The 23,244-nt window shown below is 41.8% G+C and overlaps 1 protein-coding gene across 6 annotated transcripts in view; it reads right to left on the bottom strand.

Moving 5' to 3' along the window:
* The window catches only part of APTX (aprataxin), a 34,974-nt gene extending 18,327 nt beyond the window's left edge, over positions 1-16,647 (bottom strand). Inside the window, exons 1-9 of one of the 6 annotated variants that reach the window (XM_061425923.1) lie at positions 16,539-16,605; positions 16,021-16,173; positions 10,451-10,587; positions 9,079-9,125; positions 8,542-8,844; positions 7,873-7,932; positions 6,768-6,994; positions 1,968-2,071; positions 845-1,128 (exon numbers count right to left, since the gene is read on the bottom strand). In XM_061425923.1, coding sequence (XP_061281907.1) covers positions 974-1,128; positions 1,968-2,071; positions 6,768-6,994; positions 7,873-7,932; positions 8,542-8,844; positions 9,079-9,125; positions 10,451-10,587; positions 16,021-16,031 — 1,044 coding nt within the window. In that variant the 5' untranslated portion in view covers positions 16,032-16,173; positions 16,539-16,605 and the 3' untranslated portion in view covers positions 845-973. The other 5 variants (XM_061425927.1, XM_061425922.1, XM_061425924.1 and 2 more) reach the window with 5 other exon arrangements.
* Between the last annotated feature and the right edge of the window lie 6,597 nt (positions 16,648-23,244).

Consider the following 23,244-nt stretch of genomic DNA (forward strand, 5'->3'; position numbering starts at 1 on the left):
TCACATCACCAAATAGATCAACAATTGTTCAAAAATGTTTTAGATTTCCCTTCACCTTTAGTTCTGATGTTAACCAAAAAATCAACTTAATCCAACTATTCTACCCAAATCTGTTCTGAGGGAAAAGTGAAACCATGAGGTTCTATGCAACTTTTTCATTCAACAACTACCTTTTTGTGCATCAGAACTGACTCTGTGACTATTAGCTGAATTCCCGATAGTTTTCAATTACCTAATCGGACAACAGATCCAAGCAGGCCAACCAAGAAGACTTGACCCCTGAAATGGAACAAACATATTACTGAGTATTTCTTTACCATCCAAGTACTCCTGACATTAGAAGAAAATTCCATCCCTGTACCTTGTCACCAGCTGTTTGCTCAGAGTGAAGGAGAACTGATAAGACAGGCTTCCTGAGAAAGAAGCATTTGGATGATGGGAAGGAATGAAGGGGACAGAAGAAACGAAGTCTCCCCTATGAAAGAGGGAAAGAGGGAGAATATTACAGACCAGATTAGGATCAGAGAACAATCAGTGCCTTCGGGGTAAACAAGAAATCATTATGTCTGCTCTGATAAAATGGCACCACCTACCTCTGAGGAGAGAGAATAAATGTAAAGAACAGGACTTTATAAGCAGCTCTCTGCTTCCGTATCCTGTGTTTGGTCAGTTTGAACAAGGCTTTGTCCCCCATTAGTCAGACCTGACGTGACTCCTGGAGATGGTGGGCCAGGCCTATCCCTGCCACCCTCAGCAGAAAACACACCCATGACAAACTCTAATTCCTAATTCCTGAACTATTTCAGGTCACGTCATATTGTGGCCACTCAGAAATACAACAAGCTTTGTAAAAAAAGAAAAAACGCATGTTTTAATTCAAGAAATGAAAAGTCACATGCAATCCAGAACAGGTGCCAGGAATTTGCTCTGAACAATAAGGTACACGTGCTGCAGAAGGTCAGGCTCCGCAGAATCACTTGGACCAGTGCTTCCTGAGGTGCTCCTTCAGCTGAGGGATGGAAGGCAGCAGCTGCTGGCACTCGTGACAACGGAGGGGCAGCTTCAGGAGCTCGGGCATCCCGTCTCGGACGGTCACTCTGCCAGCCTCTTGCACCATCTCAATCACAGCTGCAAGGGAAAAATGTTCAGAGTCCAGCTACTCTGGAAAGTCAAGATACAAAAATTATCCTTAAATAGAGTAAACCTGAGGTTACATTAACTGTTGGGAAAATATGCTTGGTCAGATTCTAAATCTGAGCAATGGGTTTCGTTTGTTTGATTTTTTGGCAGCACCACACAGCTTGTGAGATCTTAGTTCCCCAATGAGGGACTGAACCCGGGCCCTCAGCAGTGAAAGCATGGAGTTCTAACCACTACACCATCAGGGAGTTCCCTGAGCAATCTATTTCTGAGATAATTACATTCCTTTAGAATACATTCTAAGCAATCCATGTTACTATGTCAAAGGCTTATTATCACAGGGCTTTACCACTAGTTAGCCTATGTCATCATTAACATTCCAGCATACTTAAGTTCCACAGTATACACAATGGAAAATTCTTCCTTTCTACATATAGACAGGCTTCCCCTATTAAGTAGCCACTCTTGACAGAAGGCAGCCACCAAGCTCCTCCCAGTTGCTGGCAAAAGAAAGAAAAAACTATTCAGAGCTTTCAGATCCATGAACTCCAATAATTCTCTGGACAACCTTTTAAGCCCCCCATTGATTTTTTCTGACTCTGATATAACAGCATTCTACATCCCCCAAGAAGGCTGCTCACAGCAAAGTGGCAATCCTACTAAAATCCAAAACAATCCAGTTTCTGTTAATGGGGTTCTCTGTATAGGCAACACAAACTTGTACATGAGTTTTCGAAGCCAAGTTATTATTTAGGGAAACAACTGAATCAAGTATAAGAACAGCTGAGAAACTAAAACAAATGCAAAAATTAAACAATACTGTTTACCTTGTGATTCAAGGAAGTACTCAGTATTGAAAGAATTCCAGTGTTTTTTGTTTTTAAGGCAAGGAGAATCAAAATCCTGGCTGATCACATGGAGGTGTACATGGCTAGTTGAGAGGAAACAAATAATTACAATTAAAGCTAGCATAATCAAAATGCCAAAAAGTAAGAGTATGAATATGCAAAATATTGACAGTGTTTCCACTTAACTCCATTCATTCATCTAGTCACTGAAGAATATTTACTGCTCATGAAGTACCTACTAGGGCCAAGCACTGTTCTAGCACTGGGAATTTAGCAGTGAACAAAATGGGAAAGGCCTATTCCTTATAGAAATTATACTGTAATGAAGGGAGATAAATAATAAGTAAACAAATAAACAAGGAAGATTCAAAATGTTACTGCAACAATGCTAAGAAAAAACAAAACAGGGAGATGGGATAGTGTGCCTAGGGGGTAGAAGCTGTCTCCTTAAGTAGCTAGGATGTTCACAAAAAACCTCTCCCAGGCAGAGATTTGAACTGAGAAAGCAAAGATCTGAAAGAGTTTCAGGGAATGGAGAGACCACGTGTGAAGGCCCTGGTATGAAAAAGAGCTTGGTGCAACTGAGTGGCAGAAAGAAAATAACGGCCAGCGTGGCTGGAAACAAGGAGCAGGCACTAGGGAGGAGCTGGATCATAACGGGTCTTATAGGTTGACAGAGGGTTTGGATTTTATTCCAATCATACTGAGGAACCACTGAAGGATTTTAACCAGGGGAGTGCTATTATCTGGGCTTCCTAGGTGGTGCTAGTAGTAAAGAAGCCACCTGCCAATGGCAGGAGACATAAGAGATGTGGGTTCGACCCCTGGGTCAGAAAGATCCCCTGGAGGAGGGCATGGCAACCCACTCCAGTATTCTTGCCTGGAGAATCCCATGGACAGAGGAGCCTGGTGGGCTACAGTCCATGAGGTTGCATAGAGTCAGACACAACTGAAGTGACTTGGCACACACACATGTGCTATTATCTGCTTGTTACTTTAAAAGATTACTCTGGCTACTGTGTGGAAAAGGACTGTAGGAAGGGGAAAGATGGATATAGAGAGAAGTTAGGAGGCTGCCACAGCAGTCCAAACCAAAAATAATCATGTTTCAGACAGGAGCTATACAGGTGGAGATGACAAGAAGCAGTCCAATTTTAAATATATTTTGGAACAGAACCAACAGGAACAATTAATGGATTAGATATGGGTTTGGGGAGGTGCCACTTGCTGGGACGAAGAAGCTTAAGGGAAAAACAGGTTTGAGGTAGAAAACCAACAGTTCTCTTTAGGATTTGTTAAACCAAGAAGGATGACTTTCTGTAAAGCTTTGACTCAGAATCAGTAATATTTCACATTCCTCCAATAAATCATCAAAACCAGTACCTTGTGGGAATTTAAAATGGAATACAAGCAGTAACATATAAACTAACTGTATTACAAATAAAAAGGGAACTACAGTGAAGGAGGTCAGAAAGAAAATAATTAACCTAATTAAGTTTGGAAAACAGTATTTTGATTTGATTCTGTAAAGATAAAAAGAACGCTATACAAATACTGTACTCTAGTGAGTAAATGTCTTTCTCACGTGAGTGTGGATAAGCAATTCTGCAACTATTTTATGTTTATACTGGGAATGAATACATAAGTGAATTAACTGTAGCTAATGAGAGCCAAATTTCTCACTACTGGAGAAAGAAATCACAAAAAAGGAAAGGGGAAGACAAGAATGAACCTGTGGAACAGGACTGGATCAGAAGTATCAGCATGAACTCACGTTTTTCATACACATGCACAAGTAGGTAAACAGAGAAATAAATAGAGACATGTATGTATCTGTGTGGGGTTGGATTCATGCTTCTATTTCCTAGTTCCATCTGCTGAGAGAACCTAGAAGCAAAGACACTCTGGAACCAACCATTTCTCTCTATAGAAACCTCGTGATCTAGTCTTGGTTTATGTCATTCTCCAATAAAAGGAACTATGGCTCTTTGGAGAAGTGGTTCATTCCAGAGCTAGAACAGGAAAAATGTAAGCGTAGAATACCTTGTTACAAAAAGTAAGGGGCCAGAAAAAAAGGATGTGCTCAAAAAATGTTTGGGGCATGTCAGAGTGATATAGGAACCAACCTAAAGGAATTTCCAATGATCAACGCTGGAACAATACGAGCAAGAAACTAAACAGAGACAGATTAAATTAAAACCTATATAATAAAATAAATATCCATTGAGTCCATACATGTATAGAATACATAATGGGGGAGAAAGAACAACTCTTCCACACAGAAAAATTCTGATTAATAAATTAGAAGGAAGGAGGGAAACATAAAGTTACCATGAAGTAAACACTACCATAATAACTGTTGCAGAAAAGATCCACCAGTAGATGCTAAAGTCACTGGGCCAAAGTCTGAGGAGAAAAAAATTTAGTAGCATAATCTTAGAACATCTCCCCCCAAGATACTGATCAATTACAAGGGAAAAATAGCAACTTTGAGTAGAAAAACCTGGCAGACACCACCTTAATAAAGTGATCAAGGTGAACATCAGGAGCAACAAACTGTCTCGATCGACATCATGCACTCCTTGATATGATGCACTGAGAAGACACAGTATCATTTCTGGGGTATTTTGGCAAAAAAAAAAAAAAAACAACCTCAATCTAATCATGAAAAAACATCAAACAAACTGTAATTGAGAGCCATCCCATAAAACAACTAGCCAGTCCTTATCAAAAGTGTCCAGGTCATGAAAACCAGAACAGGAGGAGGAATTGTCACAGATCAGGAAGACTAAGGCGAGACAACAAATAAAACGCAATGTGGGATCCTGGAGCGAAAAACAAAAGGAAAGAATAATGGCTGAAATTCGAATAAGGTCTAGAGTTTAATTAGTGGTGATATTATGGAAGATCTTTGTTCTGCTTCATACTTTATATTTTCTAAATTGAAAATATATTACTTTTACAATAGAAAAAATATTTGTTACTTTTTCCTTCCTAGGTTTAACTTATTCAAACTTCTAAAGAGTGATCATAAAAGGATATGTGCCTGACAACTTACTGCTCATTTTGCTTCCCACTCACACCAGTCGCAGCTCTTGCCTTTAGCATTCTCCTTAGCACAACAGCATCCATTATATGAAAAAGGTGTGGACACCACGACTGCTATGTGAAAAAGGTTCTGTGGTCAAGGGCTGTCATCATGAGGTATGCAGCATAAGGGGAATAGGATCATGCGTGACTTTCTGCCCTATAGTTGTGAATAAGGTTTTAACAATTTAAAAATATTTTTTAAATGAGATACAACATACTTCCACCCTGAGACCTAGCAATTCCACTTCTAGGTATTTACACAAGAACAAAAAATGAAGTATATCCATGATACACACAACATCATGCATGAGTCTCAAAATCTATTACGCTGACCAAAAAAAGCCAGACAGAAAAAGAGTAGACATTGTATGATTTCATTTATATGATGTTCTGGAACAGACAAAACTAATCTAGGCTGAAAAAAACGAGAACAGCACTTGGAGGTTAAGGGGAGGATTAAAGAAAAAGAAGCACAAAAGAACTTCCTGGGAGATGATAGAAAAGTTCTGTGTTCTTTATCTTGATCACAGTCATAGTTACATGGCATACACATTTGTCAAGACTGATTAAACTAAAGATCTTACTGTACATTTTATTGGATGTAAATTATGCCTCGGTTTAAAACAAAGAGTATGGATGGGGAAAAAATGTAGCACAAAAATTTCATGTGTTAAAGTGTCCAGTAACCTAAGTCACAATTATCCACCTAATAAAATGTAAAGAATGTTGGGTGGTTAAATAAAACAAAAGAAATTGACACATGTTACAGTATGGATGAACCTTGATGACACTATCCTAAGTGAAACAAGCCAGCCACAAAACAATGGATACTATATAATTCCATTTACATGAGGTACCTGAAGTGAAAGTGAAGGGTAGTCAAGTTCATGAAAACAGAAAGTAGGATGGTGGTTGCAAGGGGCTGGGGGAAAGGGATCTGAGGGGTAGATGAGGAAGATGAAAAAAAGTTCTAGAAATACATGGTGGTGATGGTTGCACAACAATGTGAATTTACCTAATGCAACTGAACTGTTAAAATAGTAAATTTTATATTATGTATATTTTACACCCCCCCAAGAAAAACACCCCAAAATAAAAACTCAGAAATCCCATTAGTCCTCTTATCTTGTTGCTTAACTCAAAAGAATTGAAGATCTGCCTTGCTTGCATTCTTTGAAAAGCATCAATCATTCCTTTCTGAATCCTTCCAGGTATGAGCCAAAGGAAAACCGTCTCTACACTTTTTTTCTCATTTTATCTTAAATCTGAGATCTAAGCTGTCATGAAAGAAGTCAGTGATGCTTGTCTCCTTCAAAGCAATGGTCCCTAATCATTTAGAGGTTATTGATACTTCTGAAAAATCTGATAAAAGTCACTTTATTACCGTCAAGTGACAGTTCTTCACTGAAGGTAATAAAGCTGCTTCATCTGGTTTGTAAGTTAGGCTCTCAGAGTTTACATTTGAGAAGAACAAAGAACTGTATGTTATCAAATTATAAGCAGAAGTAGGAACTTAAGGCTTGCAAGCAAGTCAGGCAAAAGCATGCAAGTTTCAGCCCACCTGCCTTGGAAACACCCCACCCAATCCCCTGAACCTCGGGGTGACCAGCACACTCAGCAGACCCAGGCTGAATTCATCTGTCTGCCGAGATGGAACCAGAACACACCAGCACTCCCCACAAGGTTTACCTCATGCTGGGAATGGCATGGTAGCCCAATCGGAAGCGGAGTTTGCTGGACCCAGCGAAGTCAGCAATCACTTTCTCTCCAACAGCGTGCATGTGTCTGAGGAGCTCAAGATGTTCTCTGGTCACAGCCTTCAGACTGGAAATGGAGGCCCAAGGTAAGACCAGCCAGTGGAAACGAGCCTTGGGGTATTTATCCTTTATCACCACCACCTGCTCATCTTTGTAAACCTAGCAGAGGGGCACGAGAGAAGGAAACAGACGTCAGCTGGACATCTTGCGTGTGCCACGTACGGTCAGGTTCACTAACATACTTAACTCCTGCCACAATCCTGTGAAGAGGGTCTTATCCCAATGTTGACAGATGAGCACACAGAGACTCAGATAAGCTGTGTCATGTGCCAGGTCACATAGTTACCAAGTGGGAAGTCTAGAATCCCAACACAGACCTAGCTGACTCCTGTCTGTGTTTTCAGTCACCACAACACACAGAGCACAGAAAAGAGGCACACTGCAAAACAGTTGCTGAGGAACTGATGCAAAGCCCCCAGGTCTGAATTCAAATGCACTCTTCTCCACTCTAGCCCAGCAGACCACACGACTCACACACATGTGTTCCAAGAAGCCCTATCAGATCTTGCCCCCTGTGATCCCAGGATGTCATTTAAGAACTCAGACCCCTCCCAGGATGATGTCTATTAATCCCAGGGCAGCTATAACACCATATAGTATAGTCACCATACAGTGACTATACACTGTCACTAGTGTATATAGTCACCATACAGTAGACATATGGTCTATAGTCACCATACAGTAACTGACACTTTGTCGAAAGGGACCACACTAAGTTTAACACAACATCCCATAATAGTACCCAGAAGTTTAGGAGGGACAATGCAGAGAAGATACTCATTTGAAAAACTTAGCTTTCTCTCTAAAGAATTCCAGTTGTAACTTACTGACAATGAGACAAGCCACTTGATCTCACAAAACAGCCTAATAAAACAAATCTCATTCAGAAAGACTGATCTCCTTGGATTTCATTTGTAGCTCTGTGGAGTGATCATTTACAATGTGAAAAGTATTTTGATGCCAAAATTTATTCTGACCTGCATTTTGGGGTCCTCCATAGAAATCTTCAAGCCTTGACTCCAGTGGCCCAAGGATTCCTAAAACAAACAAAAAAAGACAGTGTACACTGCAAACAAGATGGCTAAATTTGGCATTAGTTAACACTGGATGTCAGCAACATCCAACCAAACTTGGAAATAAGGTCAGTCTTTAAGAATTAAATTAATCCCTTTACCTCAATCTTTTCCTTTATAAACCATAAGCTATTCCCACTCTCTTCCCATATTCAGAGCTGCATGTCTAGACAGAAACTGGACACACCAGAATGTGAATTGCATCTTCTTTCCCCTCTCCCACTTCACCTATAGCCTCAGTTTCCACTTTGACATCAGGATGTGAATCACAGGATCTATGAAGTGTGTTGCAATGTTAACCTTGTATAGAGAGACAGATGACTGTCCTATTTTAGTAGCTCAATGTGAAGCACAGTGCCATTTCACCCTACCTTCAAGTGGCTTACCTCAGGAATTCAAGAGAAAAGTACACAAAGGGATATTCATCCCAATGACTGGTGACATAAACAAGTGACTCTCTCATCATAATAATCCCTCACACGTGTCTGGGCTTGACTGCGTACAAAACAATTAAGCAACATTACATTTTATGTACTCTCCATGCCACCTATCCAGCCAGCACTCTTCCCTCACCTTTTTGATGGATGCATCTTTCTCCTTCTTTGGAGGCACAGAGTGCTGGTGAGGGTTGCTCCCAGGTTCCAGTCCTGTGCTGGGCTCAGCTTCCGGGTCAGCACCCCTTTCTGTAGGATCGCTACTGCCTGACCTCTTTCTCTTCCTGTGTGACTCCAGGCCAGGGCTCTTTGTCTCTTCCTCAAACTCTATAATATACGGATAAAGTTCATTCACCAGGTAGAGGACCTGGCCAGGCTGCAGCTTCACCTCCTGGTCCTTCCCAATTATGACTGAGTCAATGCTGGTGGGATTGACCCCTACCTATGGAATAACCAGAAAATAATTATAATAGCAGTAACATCATTAGTAATATAGCTACTCCTATGTTCACCACTTACTACATGCCCAGTACTATGCTTAATATTCACTTCTGTTATTCTGTCATTTCCACACATGACCAAGGACCCTTTACTGGCTGGCACAGACACTCTAAAGTCAACAGTGTAAGACAATCATCAAGTAGAACATGGAAGTCCAAGATACAAATAGACATACCTGCTTTACCTTGACATATCCTTTGTTACACTCTGCTTTCAACTGTACTGAAAGAGATTGAAAAAAGGTAAACCCAAATGCCATGAAGAACCAGCAACTTGATCCTATTATCCCTACAAGACAATGAAGCCTCCCTCTAGGAAGCAATGTGACAAGGGTTTTCCTCAAAGACCTATGAGCAAAATCATTCATTATTCAGGGGACTAGGGCTCCAGGTCCTTCCATACAGTACCCAACAGTGTACATGCTCCCTCAAGCACTGCTAGTATCTCTATAAGGCAGAGTCACTGAATCCTCACAAGTCTCCCTAATTCAGAGCCCTTGACCCACTCGGGATCATAGGCTCTGAAATCAGGGAATGGAAACCAATTCCCTCATAAGCTCTTATAGCTCAGGATCAAATCAGACTTATCCTATTACATGACATGATCAGAAACCTTCAACAGAGAAAGAGGTAAAAGATACATTCCTGGGAAACTGAAGTTCAGCTGGCCTTGGGTAGGAGGAGTGCAGAAACTATTCTATAAAGAGGACTGCTGGGACAGAACAGTCTGAGCATGTGTGGGAAGAAGTTAACACCAAACATTTGGGTTCAGATATGTGAACAAAAAAAATTCTGGCAAGAGACAGGGAGCAAAGGAAAGACATCCTAGCTTCTCTCCAAGGAGAACAGGCAGTGGATGGGCTGACATACACACCCCTACAGCTGCTCTCATGACAAGGGGGACAGAGAGCAAGAAGCGGTATCTTTTGCCCATTTATATTAACATGTGGGGAAAACTAGAATCACGGCTGCAGACTCCAAGTCTCAAGAATCCCTGTCATGGGGAACACACTGCAGGGGGAGACCTGGTAGCAGTGAGCACGTCTGGAGTTTACAGGTTAAAAAAAAAAAAATGAGGCACACAGTAAAGATTCTTCCTAAGGACTTTCATTTCATTAAATTCCAGAAAAGACATTCCAAGAGCCAGGTGCCATCATCTTTTAATGATAGTTCCCTCTGTGTATGGCAAAGTGTAAAGGATGAAACCATCACTTCTCAGACATGGTTTCAACCTAGAAATCCCAGAATTCAGCTGTCTCCCTGCCCAACGAGGAACCTCCCTGGGCAAAGCGGAGCAAGGACTCAGCTCCACCACCGCATAGAACAGGATGGAACCTGCCTGCTCCCAACACTGAATATGAACCCACTTTCAGAGGGTGGAATCAGGAGTGCACAGAGCCCTGTCATCAGCCAAAAGAGCTCAGTTGCTGAGTTTTGATTTGGGGCAGAAAAGGTTTTCATCAGTAGCATTCAGGAAAAGTGCATCTTTGATTATCACTATCTGAAGGAACCAAACACAGTAATCTCCACAATCCTGTGACCAATTACCTTGCTGTCTAGAACACTTCTTGTCGGCGATCTTGGTCTCTGGGCTGCGCCCAACCATGACTGTTTCCAAATGTGGAAGTTTGATTCGCTGGTGCCGGTTGTCCTGTCTCACCAACCAGCACACCCGCATCATTACTCTGAGTGACAAAACACAAAAGAAGCACTGGAAAAACTAGTACATGTCCTCCAGGGCCACACCCCAGCACCACCACATATGCCATTTACCAGCTGCTCATTCTCGAGGCAAGTGGCTTCACCTCACTAGTCTGAATTGCCTCACTTATAAAATGTGATAATAACAGGACTCATGAAGGTGTCATGAGGATTAAAGAAGGCAAAATGGGTAAAATATTTACTTCTGTGCCTGAATCATGTTATGCAATCAAATATTTGTTATGTTTATTGACATACTCTACATGCTGGACACTAAGCTACCTGCTGAGGATTAAAGAATGATGAAACACTGTCCCTATCCTTCAGGGGCCTAGAGTACAACAGGGCAGACTCATATACCAATTATTACAACATAATGCAATGTCTACTATAAGAAGGGAGTAGCCATATGGCCTTTGCCCTTGGAAAGGAACGACTGACTCCTGTAGGGAGTATCAAAAAAAGGCTTCATGGGGAAGGTATATTTACACTTGGTTTTAAAGGACAAGAAGTTTGCCTGAACGAGAACTGAGGACACAAGAACAGAGGATGTTCTCCACAGGAATCAAGGTTTCTAGTCCTGAACTGTCATAACATACTGATGTTGGAACAATACATTGTACTGCCATCTGCCAGAAGATTGTCATAATAAACATACAAACCTACTATTTCTAAAGTGTGATTATAGCACCCTTATTCAATACACAACTTGCAGTGACACTACTACAGGTGCTGATACTTTTGTAAAACAACTTTCATGGTCACATAGAGTTATCAGTAGAAGAGCAAGAGAAGAAATTTGGGAGAGGGAAGAGGCCTGAACAAAGAGGATGAAGAGGAAAAAGCCAGGAAAAACTGTGAAGGGGACTTACTCCTGACTGCACTGGGGGAATAACAAGGGAGACACCAACCAAGATGTTTAATTTGGAAATACTCATTAACCAAAATGAGGAATACATAGAAGACATAATATGGGGATAAAAGACAAGTGAAGATATGATGATTTCAGATTGAAACACAATTAGATTAAGTTGTCTGTGGAAGATGCTAGAGTCACGCTGGGATATACAGTACAAAGCTCAAAGAAGGGACAGGACTGGGGAGGTAATTTTTTTTTGAGACTACAAAGTGTTTTATTTGGAGTCTTAGGAATTGCAATTCGGGAGACACAGTTTCAAGTAAACCTGAAAGTGTTTCAAGGAAGAGAAAGAATCAGAGGCTTATAAAAGCAAAGGTTGTTAAAGCTGTAATTATGACCAGCTCTGACACAAAAAGGAAATATTTGCCTTTAATTGAATGTATATATTTGCGAGGCATCAATATGTCATAGAATTTAGGGTGAAAGAAGAGGATGAGATCACCCAGGGAGGCAGAGCATGGAACAGAGAGGGACAGGACTAGATCTTTGGGATGCTTCCCTCAGTTCCAGAAGCTTACCGATACTCAAGCCTCTAATGTCCTCTCTCCGAGAAATGCCTCTCGCAGGCAAGGCAGCACTTAATCAGCCCCTCTGCACAAGCTTTGTATCCAGAGGGAAGGGAAAAGAAACCACATTTTTAAACATCAGAGTTTCATTACCATTTACAAAGATAGGATAATGCTAGTCAGAGTGAGCAAATGAGTGCTGAGAACTTGCAGTCACAGAAACTGGATCAGTCAGGGAAGGCTTCCGAATCTGTGCAGTTGAAAAGGTCAAGAGCCAAGGGGACCATAAGGAAGAAAAGAAGTGGGAGTGGACATTCCATTTCAAAAAGCACAAGTGACAGTACAGATTTCAACAGTGACAAGCCATGGGTAAGGGGCGAGCAGACCTTAGTTGGCCAGCCTGGAGGAAGTGCCCCAGAGAGTCACCAAAAAAAGGCAAAGGTGTTGAAAGAACAGGAACTACGCCATGAGATTTAACAATCCATAGGAGACCACTGCCAGGGTCTGAGTTGCACAGCAAGGTGAAATGACGCTGTGTGTAGGCAGGCTGGAGTGGAGAAATCTAGTCAGCGATCATCAGGAGGCTGTTAACATAACGTGGGCCAGTGTTAGGTCTAAGAGGCAGCTCCTCTGTGAAGAAGCTGATGCAAGAGCATGAAGAGTCAGCTGTAAATCTAAAATCCTTGACCCAGAGTGTCAAGTGATGATGGTGCTACAGGCAAACCCCACTTTTAAATGCTATGTGCTCAGAGGGATCTTTGTTTGCACTTGATGGAAACTGATGAATGAGCAGTGAAGCATGTTTTCATTAAACATTGGGAAATAAGTCATGTGGTGACTGACGACTCACAGGAATAATAAAAGGACCCTGGAGAGAGAATAGCTGAAGAGCAAGGACAGGAGGGAATCCAATGGGCAGCTGAGAGCACAGCTGACTTTTGCAGGATAAGAGGAACTCCCCCTCCTGCCCTACAGACACACACTCAGATGCTTCAGTCTCCCTAAAGTTCTGACGTTATAATGCTCCCATTTACTATTCCTTGAGAGGCTGAAGCAGTGACGACACAATGCTTATATAACTAACCTTAAGCAGTATCTTGGTCCATTTCAGCCTACAGTTCCAACTTGTAGGAACAAAGTATTTTAGAAAATGGGGAGCACAGAAAGATGGCTGTTCCTGAACTGTCAATATAACCCATCCAGTAAAACACCATAAACTGCAAGCTCTAAGACAGCAAAAGCCTCACTGTATATGATGCAGGTATAATACATCATACGTGCCTTCGAGATGCTCAGAGTCTTGTGGAGGACAGAGATTCAAAAACAAATGCAACAAATGTGAAAAGTATAATGACTGGTCTATGCAAAGGGTCGGAGAAGACAATGGCAACCCAGTACTCTTGCCTGGAAAATCCCATGGATGGAGGAGCCTGGTAGCTGCAGTCCATGGGGTCGCTAACAGTCGGATACGACTGAGCATCTTCACTTTCACGCATTGGAGAAGGAAATGGCAACCCACTCCACTGTTCTTGCCTGGAGAATTCCAGGGATGGGGGAGCCTGGTGGGCTGCCATCTTTGGGGTCACACAGAGTCGGACACGACTGAAGCGACTTAGCAGCAGCAACAGCATGCAAAGGGTGTTATGGGAGCACAAAGCTGGAATACCCAACCTAGCCTTGGAGAAAGGTGTCAAGGAAGGTTTCCTATAAGAGATGGGCCTAAAATGAGGCTTATGTATGAACTGGTTAATTAGGTGAAAGTGGGCAGCCTAATCAGCTGAGGAGCAGGAAGTGGAGGAAGGAATCAAAGAGAAGATTCCACTCAAAAGGAACAGGACAGTGCACACACATGAAGAAGCAGTTCAGGGCTGCCGCAACCTAAAGTATGAGGTCAATACGAGGCTGGAGATGCAGGCAGGTCCAGATGAAGCAGAGCCCTGGGTGATGGGTTGAGAAGCTCAAACTTTAGAAGCTCTAATGGATTTTGCAATTTAGTAAACAATAAATATTTGCTTAATGAAAGAAAAGATAGGATGAACGAAAGGACAGATCTTTAAATATTACTAAGATCTTAAATGATCTTAAATATTACTAAGCAGGACTTTGACTCAGATTTGTTTTCAAGGATCATTTGGGGGAGGATGGTAGGTAGTGTAAAGAATAGTTATGCAGGGAATTGATCTAGAGGCAGGGAAACCAGTTAGAAGGCCATCATACTTCAGGTGAAAGAAGGTTCAAAGTAAGACATTAATACAGATGAAAAAAAGAACACAGATTTGAGAAATACTTAGAGGGTAAAATCAACAAGACAGTGATGAATGTGCTAAGAGTAAGTACAGAGAAGACAATATTTGAACAGTCTGTGGGACTAGCAGGCAAAGGTATCGAGCAGGGTAGCCAGAGGTGAGAATGAAACTCAGCAGAGGTCTAAGCTGACACTTTAATTTGGGAGCATACAGGAAGGAGTTAAAGCCATGCTAGTTGATGTGCTCATTCAAGCAGTGTGTACAGCATAAAAAGAACAGTGGGCGAAAGTCACAAGCCTTGGAAGCACCCAACATTTTAGACAAGGAGGGAAGACTATCCACAGGAGAAATTACTGGTGAGGGAAGCACTCGGGGGGAAAAAAGCTAAAATGTAAGCTCTTCAAGGGAAGGAGGCACTTTGATGTGTTCATCTGTATCACAATATCACAATAAATGTTTGTTGAATAAATCAGCTTAGTGTACTGTCTTGAAAAGCAAAGGAGTAAAGAGTAAAAATATCACCATGTTTTCAACAAAAGGATCCAGTAATGATCGAAAGTGTTAGTCGCTCAGTCATGTCCGACTCTTTGTGACCCTATTGTGACCAAGCAGCCTCCTCTGTTCATGGAATTCTCCAAGCAAGAATACTGAAATGGGTGGCCATTCCCTTTTCCAGGGGATCTTCCCAACCTAGTAATCGAACCCTGGTCTCCTGCACTGCAGGCAGATTCTTTCGTGTCTGAGCCACCAGGGAAGTGTAATGATTAAAGAATGTATATTTGGTTTGATAATAAATCACTAGTGACTACTGTATAAAACTTTAGGGGAATAATAGATCTGAAAGCTAGACCACAGAAGGGAATGAGAGGTGAGGAATTGGATACAGAATTTCGAATACTCTTTAAAAAGTCTGGATAAGGAGAAGAGTTACTGTATGCGAGCTAAAGGAAGATGGATCACCAGGAACTTTTTTCTGGCTTGGGGGATAAGGAGCAGGGATCTGAGTAACCTGACCTTGTTTATACATGACTGGGACATAAGACAAGGGAAGAAAAGACAAATGAAAGCCAGGTTTCATAGGTGAAAATATAAAAGAAAGGTCAGAAGCAAAGGTAAAGAAATTTGTTTTGATCAAGAGACAGCTCATCATCTGATACTGAAGGAAAGGTATAGATAGGTGCTATCAACCTTGACGAGTGTATGAAGAGAAAGCAAGCGTAGAAATTTGAGGGAAAGCACATCGGATGAACTCAATTTTCTCCCTAAAATAGCAGATAACAACAGAGTAGGGTGTCTGGGCACTTGAGAAACAGCTGAAGACAATCAATATAAATTAGTGGACAACATCCAGACCTCTGAAATCCAACTGCTCGAGTTCAAATCTTCCCTCCACCACTACTCACTGCATAATTTGAGGCCAGTTATTTAAGCTAAGTCTTCATTTCTTCAGCTGGAAAACGATATTAATTATGGCTCTACACCACGCTGTTGTCACAAGGGCTAAATTAAGATATAAAAAGTTCAGCATCTGGCAAAAAACCAGCATTTAACACCATTACCACTCTCGTTAATAGTGAAGGTAGGATGAAAACAGGCGCTATAAGGAAATGTTAAAAGATCATCCGACAACACTGCTTGCAACGAAGGTGACAGGGCACAAATATTCTGTCTCCCTGAAGAGAGTAATCCTGTCCTCAGTGTTCTAATGGCTCCCGATATATATAAAATTCTCAAAAGGCTCCAAACCTGGACCACATTAATTCCACATGGAAATTATCGCCTTGATTTGTTGAACCGCTATCACTGGTCTGCGTGAGAAAAGGCTTGACTCTTCTGGTCTTCCTACAAGGCCAGCTGTGGATGCTGTGAAGGCCCTCAAGTTCCTCTCAAGGAGCGTTTCTGGACAAAACAAAGTCCCCAGGCTGCGAAGCCTCCTTGGGTCAGACAGTGCCCACTCTCTAATCTTTCTTCTGCTTGTGTTCTGACTAAGCTAGGTTCAGGTGTCAGGCGCACAGAAGAACCAACGCAAAGTGCAGTGGAGACCAACACGAGCGCCGCCAGCCGCCGAAACACGGCAGGAGGGAAATGGCCAGCCCTGGACCTTAGAGCCCGAGGATGGAGCAACGCCTGCTGGCCTGCCAGGAAAGAGCCGTGAGAGCGTTATTCAGGGAACATTACTCAGGGGTAGCAGCGGACTCGATTGAGGCCCACACTCACGGCTCTCAACACGGCAGGCAGACGAGGTAGGCCGACAACTGCCTTACCTCGAGACGGCTGAGGCCGACAAGCTCACGTTACTCCTCCACTTCCGGCGCTGAAGGATGACGTTGCAAGACAAACTGGAGCGCAACCTGTGACGTTTCCAGTGCCTGTCGGAAGACTGACTGAGGATCTCGCCAGATGCCCGGATAGGGAAGTGCCCGCCCCATTTGTTCCCGAACTGGGCCACAGTCCAAGTTTGGTTCCTGGCAGTTAACCAAAAAACGATGAGTTCTCCCAGTTCCCCTCTATCCGAGAGCCGCTCCCCAGCCACTACCTCTTAATCTCTGAATTGGGAGACACTTCAGGCAGCTATCCTCTCGGTGGCCGCTTCTAGGCAGCCATGCAGCATCTTGATTTTCCCTTCATAAGGAAAGCTCACTACTTTTAAAGCCACCGTTTCCGCTGTAGACAGTACCTGCTTGTGGCATTGTTTTCCCGCACCCTTTTGAAGCTACAATCGGCTTTCCCCTTTTCTGAGTGAGAAAGTTCTGAACGGGCCAGAAGTGGAGAAACCTGCTAAGATTTTTTTTTAATGCTGTCTTCACTGAATGAACTGGCTGAGGGGCTGTCAGGGAGGAGAAAAGCAGGATGTTGGAATGAGATGTTTACTGATTTTTATGACAGTTCCAGGATGTTCCCTAAGAGTCATGAACTGCAAGAATTCAAAGGCATTCTGGCAAATGGAAAAACTGTGTCTCTTTTCGAATATCGTTTCCTTACATAGAGATTTAGTGGTAGGATGAAGATATCAGCTATCAAAACAGAATAGGAGGATCTTCCAGGAAACAAGGGAGAGCTGCCCTTGTTAGCAGAAAAGATGCAGGTTTATATTAAGGTCACACCAGGAAGTGCGGGAGCACAGGGAGCAGCTCAGCGACTGCACAGGCCTCATGGCAGTGGAATGTGGTTCACATTGTCCCAGGTAAAGAGAGGCTGTTCTGGTGACCTGACCAGTTTTGTTGTTCCCTCAGAATTAAGCACTTTCCAAGCATCACAGTGGTAAAGAATCCGCCCGCCAATGCAGAAGACGCAACTTTGATCCCTGGTTGGGAAGATCCCCTAGAGAAGGAAATTGCAACCCACTCCGGTATTCTTGCTTGGAAAATCCCATGGACAGAGGAGCCTGGTGGGCTATAGTCCTTGGGGTAGAAAAGAGTTGGGCATGACTGAGCACCACACTCACACAAAGAATTAAGCTTCTCTTAGCCTCTGCTTCTATAAATACCTGACCTGCCTATGTGTGTCTTGCATTCAAAATTGGATTGAATTACTCTAATTGATCATTCAACATATATTGTGCAAAAATGTCCAGCCTATTAGGTCTAGCCCTTTCTCTATAGTATATTACTGGCCCAGGAAATGCACGGCTTAAGGGTATTTTCAAGGACTCCAGAACCAAAGATTTATCACAAACACATATATAGAAAAATAATAGCAAATAAGCCCGTGGTATTATCTAATGTGTGTGCTGCGTGTGTGCTGGGCTTCCCAGGTGGCGCTAGTGATAAAGAACCCGCCTGCCAAGGCAGGAGACAGTTGGATCCCTGGGTAGGGAAGATCCCCTGGAGAAGGGCATGGCAACCCACTCCAGATTATCTAATACAGTAGCCCTAAAAGTGTAATAATTGGATCAAGAGCAGTAGCCTCAAAACACTTAGGAACTTATTAGAAATGCAAATTCAGTTCTCACACTAGGGTTACTGACTTAGAAACTGCTGGCAGGGCCCAGCAATATGTTTAACAAATCCAGCAGGTTTTCCTAATAGGTGCTTAAATTTGAAATTCACTGATGGATGGCGAAAGCATCAAACCATCAGTTCAGTGGCTCAGTTGTGTCCAACTCTTTGAGACCCCGTGGACTGCAGCATGCCATAACCCACAATAAATGTTTTGTTAGTATGCTCAGGGCTTTGGGGTTTTTTCTTTTATAAAATTTTTTTGGATTTTTACTTGTGGCAAAATACAAATAACATAAAACTCACCATTAACCACTTTTAAGTAGTGTACAGTTCAGTAGTGTTAAGAATATTCTTAATCTGACCCTCGTGGTCCAGTGAATAAGACTCTGAGCTTGCAATGCAGAGAACTCGAGTTGGGAAACTAAGATTCCACGAGTTGCATGGTGCAGCCAAAAAAAAATTTTTTTAAAGAACATTCACATTGTAATGAAATCTATTTCTAGAACTTTTTAATCTTGCAAAACCAGAATTCAAACAACTCCCTAGTTACTCCTACTCCCACCCCTGGAAGCCACCATTCTGCTTTCAGTTTCCATGAGTCTGACTACTCCACATACTTCATATAAGTGAAATCATACAGTATTTGTCTTTTTGTGACTGGCTTACTTCTTAGCACAATGTTCTCAAAGTTAATTCACTTGTGTCAAAACTTCATTTCAAGGCTAAAAACCATTCCGTTGCATGCATACACTACACTATTCCTCTGCTTCCACCTTTTGGCTATTAGGAATAATGCTGCAATGAACATCATTATACAAATATCTCTTTGAGATCTTGCCTTTAGATCTTTTGGCTATATACCCAAAAGTGGGATTGCAGACTCATAATTCTGTTTTTAATATTTTAAGGAACCACCTGTTTTCCATAGTGGCTGCACCATTTTACATTCCCACCAACAGAGCACAAGGTTTCCAATTTCTCCACATTCTTGCCAATGCTTGTATTTTCTGATTTGGGTTTTTTGGATGTGAGGGGAGGTAATAACTCACTGTGGCTTTCATTTTGCATTTCTCTAATGATCAGTGATGTTGAGCAACTTTCCATATGTTTCTTGGCCATTTGTATATCTTCTTTGGAGAAATGTCTGTTGAAGTCTTTTGCCCAATTTTTAATCATGTTATTTTGTTGTTGTTGCACTGTAGAAGTTCTTTTAATCTTCTGGATGTTAACCCCTTATCAGATATATGACTTAGAGAGATATTTTCCCATTTCATAGGTTGCCTTTTCACTCTTATCAACTGTGCCCTGCACAGAAGTTTTTCATTTTGATGTAGTCCAATGTATCTATTTTTACTCTTGCCATCTGTGCTTTTGGAATTATAGCAAAGAAATTATTGGAAACTTTCCCCCTGTGTATTACAGTTTTAGGTCTTACATTTAGGTCTTTGATCCGCTTTGAGTTCATTTTTTAAATTAATTTATTTTTAATTGGGGGATAATTGCTTTACAATGTTGGGTTGGTTTCTGCCATACATCAAAATGCATCAACTCTGGGTATACATATGTCCCCTCTCTTCTGAACCTCTCTCCCACCTCCCATCCCATCCCACCCTTCTAGGTTGTCACAGGGCACAAGGTTGAGCCCCCTGTGTCATACAGCAAATTCCCACTGGCTATCCATTTTACACATGGTCCTGGATGTATGTTCCAATGCTACTCTCTCAATTCGCCCCACCCTCTCCGTCCACAAATCTTGTGGACGTGTGTCCACAAGTCTGTTCTCTATGTCTGCATCTCTCTTTCTGCCCTGCAAACAGGTTCATCAGTACCATTTTTATAGATTCCATGTATATTCAGTAATATATAATATTTGTTTTCCTGACTTACTTCACTGTATAACAAGCTCTAGGTTCATCCACCTCACTAGAACTGACTCAACTTTGTTCCTTTTATGATTAATATTCCATTGCATACGTGTGCCACTTCTTCTTTATCCATTCATCTGTGGTTGGAGATCTAGGTTGTTTCCATGTCCTGGCTATTGTAAATAGTGCTACAATGAACACTGGAGTACATGTGTCTTTTAGAATGATTTTCTCAGGGTATACACTCAGCGGTGGGGTTGCATTCATTTTTTATATGGTGTAAAGTAAGCATCTAATGTCACCCTTTTGCATTTGGATATCCAGTTTTCCCAGCACCATTTATTGAAAACACTGTCTTTTCTCCACTAAATGGTTTTGGAATATCTGTTAAAAATCGTTTGACCATGCATGTAATGGTTTATTTCTGGGTTTTCTATTGTATTCCATTGATCCAGTACCACCCTGTCTTGATTACTGTAGCTTTGTAATAACTTTTTAAATCAGGGGGTGTAAGACTTTCAACTTTCTTTCCCCCAATCCCAAGGTTGTTTTAGCTATTTCGCTTGGCAGAGGTAACTTTTTTAAATTCCAACAGTTAGACATTAGAAGATCTTGAATGAAAATCAGGATTCTTGGTCTCTTAGGAAAAAAAAATCAAGAAATGCAGCAAATTTGGGCAACAAATAACTGGAATTGTGAGTAGCTGCAAAGTGCTCTCAAGTTACCATTGTCTCCACCCACTCATTTCTGTAACCTGTCTGACCCCCTGAAGGCCCCTCTTTCTTTCAGACTTTGAGACTCCTGGCCTAAGGGAAAGGCAGTTGGAGCCAGAGGACTTAACTGCGGAGGCTGCAGTGATCTAATTCAGAGATTTTCTCAAAAGGAAAAATACAGAGTTCTTAGAGGAAATATAGCTATGAAAGTTTGTTTGTTCGATGCAGGAGAGAAGGTATGGTAGGAGGGACTATACAGGAGTGTCAGGAATGTATTCTTGCCTGAAAAATTCCATGGACAGAAGAGCCTGGCGGGCTGTTACAATCCAAAGGGTCACAAAAAGTTGGACACAACTGAGTGACTGAACTCACACACAGGAAAGACCTATCTAAGGAAAGGACAATTAAATCGAGTCCAGAAGGATGAAAATGAAACAGACAAGAGAAGACGTGGTAGAAGAATACTATAAGCTAGAATCCCAGGGACGGGGGAGCCTGGTGGGCTGCCGTCTCTGGGGTTGCACAGAGCCGGACACGACTGAAGCGACTTAGCAGCAGCAGTAGCAGCAGCCTAAGGAAAGAGCATGTACAAAAGCCCTACCGAAGGGCCTTGAGCATTCTTTTAGGCATGACAGAAGTCCAGTGGAGCTGAAGCCTAGATAGTAAAAGGAAAATGGTGAGATCTGAGCAGGGGTCAGATAGTAAACCATTTAGGAACTGTATGTGGGCTCATCCTATAGTCAGTGAAAAAAACCCTAGGAGTGACATTATTTGATTTTCGTTTTATGAAGATCACTGTGGCTGCTGTGAGGAAGAATGGATTTGAGGGGAGGATGAGAAGAGAATAGCTGAGAGCAGTTAGTTTACTGATGTAGCACAAAGGAGGATGGCAGCCTGGACAAGAATATAGAAGTGGGATGATTTAAGAGTTATTTTGGAAGCAGCATCAACTGGACAAGACATATTCTTCTCTAAGCATCACTAGTGAGCCATAAATGTAGTTGCATCTTTAACATATCTAAAATTTTGTCACTGTGCATACCTGCGACTGCCTGCTGGCTTCCTCTGGCCTGAGAGCCTTCTCTGAACTGCACACAGGCCGGAAGGGAGGGAATTTACACCCCTGGGAATAGTAGTAAGAATGATGTAAAGAGGTGGAAGCATAACTTGTTTCCACACCTGTGGGGTGAAACAACTCTGAAGCATATACTACTTGACTCCAGGAGGCTCTCCCGCCCTAGTTGTCTAGAGGGGTGAGCTGCACCTTAACCTGTCCTGCTGCCCTCCCAGCCTTGTCTCAGGGCTCCACTCCCCTACTGGCGCTTCCTGGGATCATCTCCAAAACAAACTGCACGAAAATCCTTGCCTCAGTGTCTGCCTCTGAGGGAATCCAACCTAAACACTTCCTGAATATTTTCTAATGATATTTTATTAGAAATAAGTAATGAATACTTCTAATGATATTTTGTATTCTCTTTTTAGGTAAGTTAATAACTCCACTGCTTTCCAATTTATTGATGTCGTGGCATAAAGATAAAATTATGTATGCAGAGCATATTGGGGTCATCTTAAGTTCTACGAGGAACTTGGTGGAAAAAAAATATTTTCTTTGTAATTACATGCAGTAATAATTTTAAATAGACTACTTGAGAAAATAGTATTGATTTTGGCTAAATATCCAAATAAAATTTGTTTTTACTTTTATGAGAAACTTGACCGTGTTTCTGACATATTACCTGACATTAGGTTTCATGGTGAAATAGCGATGTAATTTCTGATTGTTTATAATGATAATATTTTTAAATTCGTAGAGTCACACCTATAATTGGCACACCAATAGAGAAGTTCTGTTCTATTCATCAAAGTATAAACATGCTAATGTATCTGTAAACTATACCCTGAAATTTACTTTAAAACCTTCCACCTATAATTTATACTTTATTGTTTTCAACTCCTACTTTCTGTACTGGTTAACCTCTCCCACTCTGTGTTGATTTCATAGCTTAACTCTCTCAAGAATCTAACTTTCCAAGACTTTATAGCATCATCATTGTAATCCCAAGTACTAGCATTCATATGGTTCCTGGTTAGAACTTTTATATCAATTCAGAAATTCTTTTCCGTAAATTGCAGATGTCCTGGTGGTCTCTTGTGAATGTCTCACACTAGGAAGAAAGTCACAGGAAGCCTTTCTAACTTATCCTGCTTACCTTCTACTATCTCTTCATTGCCAGCCTTGTACCAACAATCTTGAACTTCCTACCCTTCCACCGCTCCTCCCCAGCACTCTATAGAGAGATGGATGCGATTCCCTATGAAGCCCTGGCCTAACTGCAATACTCCACTGTGTTCCCAGATGCTCATGTTATTTTCTCTGGAATGTTCTTTATTTTCTCCCTAATTCACTTCAGCCTCCTCCAATCCATTTGCATGTAACTATAGAAAATATTT

The sequence above is a fragment of the Bos javanicus genome, chromosome 8 (genome assembly GCF_032452875.1).
Source record: "Bos javanicus breed banteng chromosome 8, ARS-OSU_banteng_1.0, whole genome shotgun sequence".
In the NCBI taxonomy this organism is placed as follows: domain Eukaryota; kingdom Metazoa; phylum Chordata; class Mammalia; order Artiodactyla; family Bovidae; genus Bos; species Bos javanicus.